The sequence below is a fragment of the Serinus canaria genome, chromosome 2 (assembly GCF_022539315.1).
Source record: "Serinus canaria isolate serCan28SL12 chromosome 2, serCan2020, whole genome shotgun sequence".
NCBI lineage: Eukaryota > Metazoa > Chordata > Aves > Passeriformes > Fringillidae > Serinus > Serinus canaria.
Genome location: NC_066315.1, coordinates 43,632,113 through 43,645,371, shown reverse-complemented (window position 1 = coordinate 43,645,371; position 13,259 = coordinate 43,632,113). Strand labels below are relative to the sequence as shown.

Below are 13,259 nucleotides of genomic sequence, written 5' to 3'. Positions count from 1 at the left end.
TCTTTTTAGCAAAGCAATCCTTCACTGTGAAAGAAGGAACTGCTACACGTGACTGAGCTGGTACCACTAATTCATTCCAAGTACTGAGATAAGAAACTTCAGTCTGTTCAGTGCATGGAGTTTATATAAAGTATTTATACAACTTTAAATCCTGAAGACAACTTACTGGCCTTGTCCTCTGGGTAGGTTAAGAACTTCATAGGCATCATCTATTGACATGGTAGGTGGCTTCTTCTCCACCTCCTTCTTCCAAGCTTCAAGGGTATCTTTCAACAGTTTAACCTCAAGAATTACAATTTGTTAGTGCTTCATTTATGCTGACACCAGTATACATACTTTTTAATAAAATGTTGTTTTACTAATGGATCCTGTATTTTATTCAAGATAAAAGCACCTTGAGATTAAATCACTATGTAAGAGTCAAATTAGAAGATGGAGAATCACTTAAATACAACACAGCTCAAATCATGATACTATAACAACTGAAAAGCTGCATGAATAAATAAAGCTGCTTAGACATATCTAGTCCATAGACTTGTATCAAAACAATCTCTTCAGTTAATGTACTGACATATTAGCTTGGTTTCTTTGGCAGTGCGGACAAATAAGAACCCCAAAGTCATGATTTCCATTCCCTCTCCCTGTCCCCGAAAGAAGATTCACTGAAACATTCCCTGAAGTTGCTTGGATGCTTGATTTTGCTATTCAAGCAGTCACCACAAGAAGGATACACTTATAAGATTGCTATGTGGAAAGAACACTATGTTACTTCAAGATAAAGTAGGGTTTAATGTATCTATTAGTGGACCTAAATTCACAATAAGGAGTTACTTGCAACAAACCTAGCACTTGATTTTGTTAATATTGTAGGCATTTTCAGTAACTTTTAGGACTGAAAGATCAAGAACTAAATGAATCCTAAAATACTTTTTACTTACTGGATCTTTAATTGGCCAGTCTGGAAATCTGAGTGTATCACAAAGATGCTTGAGGTAATAAATGTTACAGAACAGCTCATTTTCCAGTTGGGGATAGTTGATAACAGGGATGGGACAGTATTGGTAGAGGGCTCTTGTATTGCTTTGAAGACGAGGAGTGAAGTCAGCAAGATGAGCAGCAATCTTCTCGATCATTAGACGCCTAAAAGTGACAAAGTTTAGTTTAACACTTGCCCAGCAATCCTTAATCCTCATGTTCAATTATTTCCTCTGAAAAGGTTTTCCTGAGAAGTTTCCCACATTTCAGCAGGGATTCATAATAGGACTCTGTCCTATTCTATTAGAGAGCTATTTAAACACCATGAAAATTAGTGTATTAAAATCAATTGAAAGTGATATTTTCCTTTTCTCAACACCTCTTTACTTTCTGGAAGACCTTAATATGTATTGGAATATTACAGGTATGTCACACAGATAGGTGCTGGTAATAAAAAAGTACATATAAATGAGTAAGTATAAAGCACTTCACATACACAGCCAAGTCTTCATTCACAAAAGTAACTTACTCAAGACATTCAGGGAAATATTCCCCTTCCCACTGCCAATTCTGCTCTCCCCTGCCCTGGTTATTTTTGGTTGAAGCAGAGCACAATATAGGACACTGCCCTTGCAGAAGGCAAACAAGAGGAAACCATGGGATCCTGGTATTTTCAGCTTTCTTTAAGAACATCAAATACCTCTTCAAGATAACCTGTAGTTCAGATTTATTTGTCCCTCTGACAGAAAACAGTTACCTCATTTCATTGCTCCAAATTGCTTCCGGAGTGTCAAATTCTCCAAGGAATATCTCAGAAAATTTTTCTGGTTCATAGTTTTCTAAATAACACACCATTGCTTCAGGAAGAATATGTCCAAGTATACTTCTTTGAACTATATCTTGACTTTTTGTCTACAGAAAAGATCACATGGTCATCTCAAAGGTAATTGAATTCTGTCATGCTAAATAATTTGAGACCTAAAAACTCTCCCCCTTTTCCCTTATAGTAGATAAATTCTAGTTAAAACACCTACAGGTAGTCTGCAAAACTATTTGGAAACAGAGGTAGTTACTGTTGCAATCTACTCACTTCTTCAGACTTGAAAGCTTGTTTTGTATGTGTGTATTTCAAAAACCTAGAAGAGAAACAGCAGTTATCTTCTTTTTGTTTGATACTTAGGTACTCTTGAACAGTAGCAGACCAATACAGTCCAGCTGGCAGGTATTACACATTTACTTTGAGATAAAAGAGTAACTGCAACAGTTGTATGAATTTATGTACTCAGTTCATTAAATCCCTAGGAACTCCACCAAGCTAAGCACTTCTGTGTTATAAATCTTGCCTCATGTTTATCATTTCAGTTTGAAAGTTTTACTCCTAAACCCGGTTTTCTACACACACACAAAAAGATGCTGATAGAGACACAGACAACCTCTGCGCTGTTAGATCATCACTGCAGGGATGGCACAGGATTATTTTAGACTAAGTGCTGACAGTTCTATTACACTGGAGTCATCATGGAAGCATGCAATCATTGCCCAATGCATTTCACTGTCTAAGAGACTTAACTGGAATTGTAGGACAGCTTTTTATGAACTATTGCATTCAGAAGAAAAGTACTGGCAAGAATGGCAGTAGCTACCTAAATATGCAGTGAATTATCAGGCAGTACAGACTGATTTAACTGTTTCAGCCTTCAATACTGATAGAGGCTATTTGATTTTTCAAACTCTTTCAATAGCTGCCTACATATGCTACATCAGCATATATATAGCCTGTTATATATATATAGCTTTTTAGTGCTTGTAAATGGCTTATTCTACAGTAAGACATGCCTAGTTGTACTGTTAGATCTGTATCATCAGACATGTTCTCCTTCCCTCTCTGGAAGGATAAGAAATTCACTTTTTAGTGACTGATTAGATCAAGTGGAGGCAATTCTTCTACAAGAATTTCATGTTGGTTCTAGCAAGCCACACTCCCCAGAGCATGTAGAGATACAGAGCAGCAGTCCTGAGCGTGACTGGTCAAGAGGTGCTTTTGGCTGTTCTTTTTCCTCACCTTGCAATAGGAAGTACGTTGGAACCTGTGTACATCATGATGAAGAAGAATACTCCACTCAGATAAAAACGAGGTAACTGAGGGTTGTCTTGCATGACATGAGAGAGCAATACAGCAACTTTTTCCACCAGGATAGGATCAAAAGTCAGCAATAGCTGAAATCAAACACAAGCATTTATATTAACTGCAAGTAGTGCATGTTATCTAGCCGAAATTGAAGTTTTAACTAATTATGGTGACAACCCAGAAATTTACAGGTATTACAGTTAAAGAACACTTCAGTTTAAAAACAAGTGTCAATCAAAAAAAAACATTTAAAGTTGAAAGGGACCTCTGGAGACCATCTCGTCATATCCCTCTGCTAAAAATGTGATCTTCCAGACCTGGTTGATAAAGATCATGTCCAGGTGGCTTTTCAGTTTCTCCAAGGATGGAAATATTTCTTTAGGAGATATTGGCTGAAAAGCACGAAATTTGCAACAACACCCTATGAAATGAACAACTGCTTGATCAGAAATCTGCACAGTATTACAATTGTTCTTAGATGTGTTTAACCCACCTAAAGTATTCTCGTGAGGAAGACAGAGTAAGCGAAATTTTCTCATTCAGGTACATTTTTGAAGAGTTACTTACCTGAGTGATATGAGGAAGGCAAGTACTATCTGACAACAGCCTTTTCACTCTAGGCAGAGGTCTTATAATAGCATTATCCTGATCCCTAAAAAAATCAAGTAGTACAGCAGTAAGCACACATGTCCTTTGTTCAAGAATGAACAATTTTCCTAAGCATAAGTATGTAAGTATTAGACTATTGAACCCATATTCTTTGTCTTTTTTTGTTGACTTCAAAGTTTGTTATTAGACTTGTAAGTGTGGTTTAGTGTCCTGCATTAAAGCAGTTTTGTTTAAGTTAAACAAGAGCCTGTCTATAGCATCAGAAATGCACATAGCTTGTGCATTCATTCTTGCAGTTCCTTTCACAATATTAGTATTGTCTCATTTACAAACTCTCTATTTGCCCACAGAATTAATTACTATCATGTAAGAGGCTCTTTGATAGAGCTCCTTAATATACTACTTTTTAAGAAAAGCTTTAAGACAGGATTTATTAATTCAAGCATCTGCCAGATAAAGTTAACCCCTTCTGCTGAAAATCACTGTTTACCTGCTGGGAAAATATCCACACATGGTGATGAGCATGTTGAGGACAAGTGTGGCAAGGTCAGTCTCATTCAACACAGGCTGCCCGCTGGCAAGCAAGCACCACTTCAGCTGAGGGATGACCTGTAAGGGTCGCCAGCCATCCATACCCTGAGCCCAGCAACGAGTTTTTGAAGTCACCTTCCCATCATTCCATAGTTCCTGCATCTATTGCAAGATTAGAGATTAATTTAGTTTATTCAGCATTCAGAGCCACCTTTGCTCCTAAACACTCACACTCATGACAAGCTTTTAACTGCTATATGGCAGACTACTATAGTTGCATGAAATTTCAATGTGTTTATAACTCTGTCATAGAATCACAAAGAAGAAAGTGTTGATTATACTGAAACTAACTGAGGCATGGAGGGCTGGGCTGTTTTACTAGAAAGGCTATAGCTCTTGGCACTATATCAAGTCTCCTATCTAGCTTTAATCCTTATTTAAAGAGTTACTTGGAGAACATTCTTTAGCATTGTTTATGGTCCCTCTCACTGTATGAAACACACCCAGTCACCAGGACAGAAATCATTTGTCAAGTTGTGAGTCTGAAGCTGACAGGTACCTCTTGAAAGCTGTAAGGACCACTCCTTTCTTTGTCAGCATTGCCAAAGTACCATTCTTTCTCACTCTCCCTCTTCGCATCAGGTGCTGCCTCAATCACGTTGCTCTAAAAGTTAATGTTTACGAGAACAGCTTTAGCTTCACAGTACAAATATCACATTTCTACAGGAAACGCCAAAAGTACATTGATTTTTTTAAGAATTGTCCCTTTCACAGAGCAACATGTAAGTAGTAAGAAACAAAGGCCCTGTACCTGCAAAGGGACGGTAGCTCTGCTCGTGTGAAGATGTGCCAGAGTAAGAAGATCTACAAGGATTCTGATACCATTTGAATCCATAAGGTCCTTCACATTTCTCTGTTAACAAATGAACTGAGTTACCAAAAGCATTTTCTAGATAAGCATTGCTGCAATTAAGCATTGCAGAGTTTTATTCAAGTAAGAAGTGAGCACAAAAACAGTCAAATCATTCTCTAAAATGACTAGATTTGGTGCAATCACCACAGTATCTACACATTTCCTTCAGCCTTCTCAGCAGTAAATAACAGCAATCACATTCCAGAAAGCTGTATCAAACATTGTTCCAAAACTTCCTCAATACTTGAATTTTGGTTCAAGTTAACCCTGAAAGACTACTTCAGACTAGTTTATACAGTCAAAAGACTGATGAACTGCTGTACATGTCCACCTTACCTTATTGAGGATCAACTTGTTGAGGAACAGGATCAATCTGTCCCGCTCCAGTCTGTCAGTGCACTGTTTTAGCAGAAAACAACAACTTAGTATTTCATAGTACATACTGGAAGTTCCCTTCAAAAGTCAACATAGTTGCAGCTGCAAAGCCCCATTTGTTTTTTCATGCCCAGAAAAACTACTAACTATTAAATGCTAAGTTTTGTGCACAGCTAATAAAGGTAGTTTTCTGCCACTGAGGAGCAAATGCCTTGCTGCCCTCCAACACTGTTGTTGCCCTGGATCAAACCCACTATTCTGCCAAGTCCACTGGTTCACTGGGAATCCAAACATAGGCCTGTCATCAGGACTATGTTTGGATTCCCAGTGAACTAGTTAAAACAAGGATAAGAGAAAAAGAGAATGCTTTTAGCTAGCAGACAGAAAGGGTCTTTGATATTTCATCCCTGATGAGATTATCAAGGCTCAAGGTAAAATAACAAGGAACTACCCTGGTTCAGTTTCACTTGCAACAGGCAAAACTCATGCTGATGCAAAGAAAGAACTTCTTCAGACTGAATGGAAATTTATTTTTGCAAGATGAATCAGTTGTCAGACATAACTTAACAGACACTTAATAGGCAAAGGAGCTACTACTACAAATCTAATCCACCACATGTGCTCATCTAAAGCTATCATTTCATTAGGTCTGGGGCTATGACTCAAAGTCAGTACTTTGAAATTATGTGATATGGAACAAGATTCTCCTCTTATAAAGTTTCTGCATTTTTCAAAAGCAAGCTGAAGTTAGATCTACATTTTGCTGGCTTTAAAGAGACAAGTTTGAAATACCTCTAGGATCAGCAGGTTTTTTAATTAAACTTTAATGAAACTGAAACAAAGGAAGATTCTAAGAACAGTTGTTGACAGCATGGAAAAAAGTATTCACAATCTGTAAACCCAAAACTTGGGTTTCACAGTAACTTGAAGGATCTGAACGTATGTTGGACTAGCAGTATGTTAACTGCTATATCCAGTAATTTAACGTAATTCTTACCCTTTCTAACATTCCAACAATGTACTTAGTATCAGAAAATGGTCCTATTTCTTCATGACACCTTCCATAAACAATGGCCAATGCTTGCAGACATAAGCATTTCATATTCACTTTTGGGGTAAGCAAGAAGCGATGGTAGAGTTCATTGAAGAATTCATATCTAAAAAAGGAATGAGATTTTAGAAAAGAAAACAAACACAGACCTTAGGAATGAGATAAAATTTTAATAATGTCTCACGATCTTTTGATTGCTCCACTCTCTTCAGTTTCATCTTCTTCCAGTAGCAATCTTAGATAATAATCCCCTATTTTTATTTCCTCAGAAAGGCACTCATATTTTACCTGTAACACAAAACACCTTACTTAACAATATAAATTGTTTCTCCTTCTGTAAGTTTTTGCCCACATAACAATACCGAGCTCGATTGCATCTAAAAACTCAACAAAATTAGCAACCTCTCTTAAGCTGTAGGAAAACTGAAATCTGCAAGTTTTCTGTTAAAGAAACACACATCTACAGAATAAAAGTCACTGGCTATTGCTGCCCCCCTGAATAAATGAAGCTTCTCATCATACTGAAATCTCCATTTCCAGCCTTTAACTAAGTTGTTTCTAATATCAGATACCAGCTGGATTTATTAACTACATTTGGATAAGACGTGATGCATTCAGTAACTCAAGTTTAATAAGTACTTATTCCACTGCAAGGTATTTCACTTAATGTTACTGCAAGTGTGAAATACAAGCATGACCTAATTACTAGTTATACTTGTTATTGTGCTGGATAATAAAAGCCTGGAGGCATCAGTTCACAAAACAAGGAGCTGAAGTAAAATTGCACAATAAAAGCCATCATTAACTTCAGAGCAACTACATTAAATTTAACAAATGCCTCAACGTTCAGTGGTAACAAGCATTTGGAAGCACATTAATTAGAGGTACCTCAAACATACAACAAAAGCCATTATACAGTAGTTTTTCTTATCTATAGTTTGCAGATTACTGTCAGGAGGCCACAAAGTTATCTACAGATTTGATCACAGCATTACATACAATGATATCCCACTAAGTGATATGCTTTCAGAGTAGTATTAAGCCACCATCCTCCTTGGCAAAGTGACAGGTTTCCCAGTTGACAGAAAAGCTTTTGTCACCGCTATCTAGTTCAAATACTTACAGCATAGTTCAATAACATATTCATTACTACTTGAAAGAAAATCTATGAGACAGCAGCTGTTCAATCCAGTCCCTAAGTATCCTGGCTTGTAGCTGCAAGAATGCTACTGCTACATTCCAGCAGCATAAAGCCACACAAGAGCACAGAGTACATGGGGCAAGTCTGTATTACCAAGTTTCAAGTCTGTACTTGTTATTGTCTCCCAGTTTGCAGTGCTAAAAAGTTGGGATAACAGATATAGTGACACCCAGATATATAGTGAAGTCCTGTGCCTGACCTATACCTGAAGGAAACTTTGAAAGACAAATGCCAGTGCAAGCAATATCAACCTAAACCCAATCTTAGCTATTTCCCGCATCAATATAAGAAGCAACCTGTAGTTGTGCAAAAGGGATAAACTGCACACATAAAACAGCTCTCTCATGAAACATTAGCCTGATGTCTTGGAGTTCTTCCTGATTTTCAGAGTAGTCAGCTGAAAAATTCCCCAAACCAAGTTTGTTCTCATTTCACTAACAGTTCTCAGCTCAAATAAAAAGCCAGACTCTAACAAGGATGGCAATGGGAATTTCTAAGGAATATCGTGCAGTTGAATTCAAGGGTGGCCTTGCTTAAGCATTACACCTTAATTAAAACCACACTGTTGTGTGGAACCACAGCAATAGTGGAGATAAGACAACAGTGCAGGAACTGTTTATTAGCACATTTCTTGAAAACATCTTGCAAGATGTTTTGAGAAAGCCAATCAGGACCATACTGATTGCTTTGCAGAAGCATTGAAGTTTTGTTGGTATTTTTGCTTTAGGTACTGCTATTCCTAGAATGGGATGACAGTGACCTTCATCTATAATTTACAATGCAGCATGTTTTGGCCCCATAAGCTATTCATGATTTGGCAAAACAGTATTTAACAGGCACAGGATTACTGAAACATGAAGGAAATAAAGACAATAAACAACACCGTAAGGACCAACTCTTGTCTTAATGCAAGCATACACCATGGGTTCTGATAAATGTTTCATCTCTACAGCATCATTTGTTAGGCTAAAGAAGCTTCTGTTTTGCCCAGTGACACTGGACCTGTTCACTGATTCAAGCCTTAGCAGTTGATTCCATAACCCCCAAAATATCTAGCTTGCAGTCAGAGATCATCAACACAAGATTCATTTGAAGAATAAGAGACAGAAGTGACATTTCAAGTGATACTTTACAGATGCAGTTTGTCCTCTGGTAGATCATTTACCTCAAACTCCTGGTGGTTCCATGAGATAACATTAGCACTACCAAGTTCTCTGTCAATATTAAATGCTCTCATCTCAGACTCAAGAGTATCTCTCAGTTCTTCCCGTGTTTTGAAGTTCCAAATCAAGTTTGATCTAGCATGATCCTGAACAAATCTAAGAAAGAAGTTACATGGTTTAAACCCCTCAAAACATCATAAGAAAAGCAGACAAGATTCAGCTGGCAAACTAGGAGAGATTGTTAGCATTAAGGGGTCTTAATTAGAAGGCAGAGAGCAGCGGTCTCCAGGTTGCTACAGTAATTACAGCTGTTCAGTTGTATACTGTGTTGATAGCCATGGAGGCCAACCTAGACTAAAGCATGCCTGTGTCATCCCTTAGGGCTCAGTTTGCCATCTGCATGTAGTTGATGACCAGGAGACATGCAAGCGATTCACTATAAGCCTGCAAGGGCTACAGGTCCAGAGCAGTAGACATGCACATACCAGCTGTGTTTTAAACCAACAACAACATAAAAAAGTAGCTTATGCAGTAAAATAGAAGTTGATGTCCTAAATGCCACAAAACAGTCAGTGGACATTCTTAGTAGCAGTTACCAACACAGACTTTGGATCCAAAGACTGAGAATGAACTTGAATACCAAAGGTTTAGGAGCACACAAATCTTCCTTTCATGAAACTGCATTTGACATTTAGAAACATCAAGCAGTTAGGTTAATGGAACTTCCCCAAGCTTGCTTACACAGTTTGTTAGCCAAGCCAAGTTTTATTAGTCTAACACAATGGCTCTAGCCAAAGTGATGTATTTTTTTCAGATGGAAGCCCCTCCCTTGTAAACTTTGACAGCTGTAAGAACTCACAGGTAAGCAAGCTGTATTTAGGACCTGTGGCACTATTTGAAATCCAGTATGCATGCGCTTTCTCATGCCCTGCTTTAAGCTCATGTTTGTTCCAATTCAAGTCACAACATCTTGAGTAGCTAACAGGTACCACCAAACTACAATACTTTCCAGTGCTACTTCACTTGGCCTTCAGTACCATGCAGATTTGCACCTGCAGTTTGTTATTTACTCTTCCTTTTGCTTAAAGGGAAAAAATTATGTAGTTTGATGGTATTTCAGAAGCTTTCTAAATTTCTCCTTTGCCTAAACACAAGTGAGATCTTTAAGTACAGCTTAGGGAGTTTTTAGTAAGTAGCTGGTACAAAACACTTGCACTGTTTCAAGGCAGGCAGAAAATCAAAGTAACAGAAACTCAGAAGATATTAACAAAAATATCTAGCCAGATAAAAACTTGTATTAACTTTAGTATTTTCACCTGTAATAGAAGAGATCCCAGTTTGCTTCTATTTTTATCCTTTGGCGCCGCTTCCTTAATATCACTGGTTTTTGAATCATGTTCTGCAAAATAACCAAATTTCATAAGTCAGTATAGGCAGATATCTCCCATTCTTCCCTTTTAAAATAAAAGGCTATATTTTTTACACTCCTTCAAAAACCATACTAAGTTAAGCCTCATTAATAATGTCTCCTTTTCTAGTGAGTAGCAGCGACAGACTTTCACAAGTGTTATTTGCACCATGTTAAATCATGCCAGAGAAACTTTCAGCTGTTTGACACATCATTTGTTTAGAAGCAAGTTATCCCTGAGAAAAGCTTAATTCCCACCACCGTAGGTATTCATCAGCTCCAAAGCTGATGGAGGTGAAAATTCACATGAAAAATGTTTTGCCCTTGAAAGGAAAGAACTAGAGGAATTCACAAAAATAAAGCCAAGACTGACTTGGTCACTGAAAGATTCCCTATTTTGATGAAGCATGAAATCACTGTTATCATCTACATGAGGTATCACATGCAAGCAGAAGTCTGAGCAACAGAGTCCACACAGAGTGACAAGAGATATACAGACTCACCATATTGTTTCTGTCCTGATTATGAAGAAAAATTGGAAGAAAAAGAAAAACACATTTAACACTCCAGCATCGCTGAAGTAATTTAAAGCGGTAACACCAAACTTGCTACTACATCTTCCAAGCTACACTTGCACACGTTTGCCGTGAAATGATACACCTCAAAACTCCACATAGAAAAATGGCTCTTTAAACTCAGTATCTAGACAAGGTGTTTAAAGCCCAATTTGACCTTCCACTGTTTTTCACATTTCTTTATTTCTCCAGTTTTTAACCTAATTCACCATTATTTCACAAATATTAGTATCAAACTTCTGCACCACATTCTACATCAAACTTGAGCTAGATTTTCATAAATTAAAGCTTATGCTGTATCAGAACAAGTACAAAGGCATTTTCAATACTCTGCATTGTGCTTTTCATCCTTCCTTGCATGCACAACAGATTGTTTCACTTCCAGAAGGCATAAAAACAAGTTTAGTCAATATACTAAAGAAAGTTGAGGGAAACACCTCATAATTGAAAGAGTCTGTCATTTCGAACACGGCAATTAAACTAAAAGAAAAAGGAGACCAACAGACTCAAGCAATGCTTAAGCTCTCCTCTTACAATATCAGACAAAAACAGTTATTTATGACTTCAGTCTCAATCATGACCTTAGGTACAGTCTTGTGATGCCCTTTAAGTACTGAGATACTTATACTCAAGTGAATCCTAAGGTGGTGTCCATGGCAGGGGGAAGAGAACTAGATGGATATTTAAGGTCCCTTCCAACCCAGGTTATTCTACGATTGTTCAAGAAAGTTCCATAGCTAAAATATCACTGGTGTAAAGTATATAATTTTGAATGCAAAGAATATTCCATTTAATTTAAATATACCTCAAAAACTGGTTTTGCCACATTTCAAGGAATTTTCTCCTACAATCATCTTACAAGAAATGCATATAAGCTGCACTGCAGTTTGATACAGTTGGCTAAAGCCTAATACATATGCTGAAGGAATTCATTTGCCTGATTTACATTCTCCCTAGATCTTATTTATAACCTAAGAATAGTAAGCACTAGACAGTTTGCTAAAAGGAAGAAGAACTCTCAAATCACAACACTTCTTTACTATTTCAGCATGTGTTCTGACACTCAACTGTGACTTAGTAAATTTACTCTAACAAAGACTTTCAAATACTTTTACCTCTTTTTGAGCTATGCCCATTCGATCTCTCCAGTGCATCAAGACTAGATCCACCTTCTCTTTGGCAAATTTTTCAACTTCCTTTGCAGCTTTTCCAGCCAGTCTCTGCCACTCTGGCACTTTATTGAACTTGCCATACTGATCCTGCAGAATAAAACAAATTACTTAGTTGTGGGTTATCTTTGGCTGTAGGTCAATGCGGCAGTCTGTATTACACAAGTCACTAAGACAGTACATCTATATAATGGAATAGGAAAGACAACTACAATTACTTACAGTTGCAATTTTTAGGTTATCTCTAACATGCATTCTATCAGCATCTTTTTCAGGAACAGGATCAGCACTGTCAAGGTATGCCAGCAAACCTGGTGGCTAAAAACATTTAAAACCAGTGTAAACACACACATGGCTAATTAACAGAAACCAACACTTTAGGTAATAACACAATTTCTTAAAATCAGGGATTTCAATTTATATTCAACTCTAAAGTATGTATGTAAAGCTCCAGCACTTTTTTTTTTTTGCTGTGACTAGTAAAATGCCATCATCCTCAACAGAACTGCTCAACAGAGACATATTATTGGCTTCAGTTCATCAGAACTCTTGGCTATATCCCATTTCTTAAAGCAGCACTTAATGCACCTAAAGAATGCAGAAAGAAAAGAGTTGATCCCAGGGCAATACTAAGAGAGATGATACTAAGAGAGATGAATAATACTAGAATCCATCCATATCCTCTGACATGGACTAAATGTTACATGCGACATTAGAGATGAGACAGTCTTTTTTTGACTAAGCTTTCCATAAGATAGTGTTCAAGATCAGGACAGTATGCTCTACCAAAAATGAAGGAACTGCTATTTTGAAATTAAAAGCTAGTAATTTAACATAGACAGGATAATTTCTTACAACACTATTTATTAAACTAACTTCACTGAAGTAACTTAAGCAAGAAGCATTCAGGAGGCTGTAAGGGTGAAATAACATATGAATGATCAGCATATGGACTAACAACATATAGATTTAACCAAGTTACAAGCAAACATAGTTGGAGAGGCAAGGCATGAAAGCATGGACAGAACTTCTAATACCTTAATTTCTTATTGGCACAGGAAAGCATTAGAGACATGCTTACAATGCGTCCCACATTTTTGTCCTTTTAATCAAGAAAAATAAGTCAAGACACCTTATTTTTAAGATTTGTGTCAAAGTGAC

General features: G+C 37.2%; 1 protein-coding gene across 2 annotated transcripts in view; it reads right to left on the bottom strand.

Annotated features, from left to right (window-relative positions):
• DNAJC13 (DnaJ heat shock protein family (Hsp40) member C13) overlaps positions 1-13,259 on the bottom strand; it is a 55,957-nt gene that overhangs the window by 20,448 nt on the left and 22,250 nt on the right. Inside the window, exons 19-35 of one of the 2 annotated variants that reach the window (XM_009086175.4) lie at positions 12,321-12,416; positions 12,045-12,188; positions 10,858-10,872; positions 10,263-10,345; positions 8,949-9,102; positions 6,767-6,870; positions 6,529-6,688; positions 5,493-5,555; positions 5,055-5,156; positions 4,803-4,907; positions 4,203-4,405; positions 3,671-3,755; positions 3,038-3,192; positions 2,066-2,111; positions 1,733-1,887; positions 939-1,140; positions 167-282 (exon numbers count right to left, since the gene is read on the bottom strand). In XM_009086175.4, coding sequence (XP_009084423.1) covers positions 167-282; positions 939-1,140; positions 1,733-1,887; positions 2,066-2,111; positions 3,038-3,192; positions 3,671-3,755; positions 4,203-4,405; positions 4,803-4,907; positions 5,055-5,156; positions 5,493-5,555; positions 6,529-6,688; positions 6,767-6,870; positions 8,949-9,102; positions 10,263-10,345; positions 10,858-10,872; positions 12,045-12,188; positions 12,321-12,416 — 1,988 coding nt within the window. The remainder of the gene's footprint in view (positions 1-166; positions 283-938; positions 1,141-1,732; positions 1,888-2,065; positions 2,112-3,037; positions 3,193-3,670; positions 3,756-4,202; positions 4,406-4,802; positions 4,908-5,054; positions 5,157-5,492; positions 5,556-6,528; positions 6,689-6,766; positions 6,871-8,948; positions 9,103-10,262; positions 10,346-10,857; positions 10,873-12,044; positions 12,189-12,320; positions 12,417-13,259) is intronic. The other variant, XM_050971567.1, reaches the window with a different exon arrangement.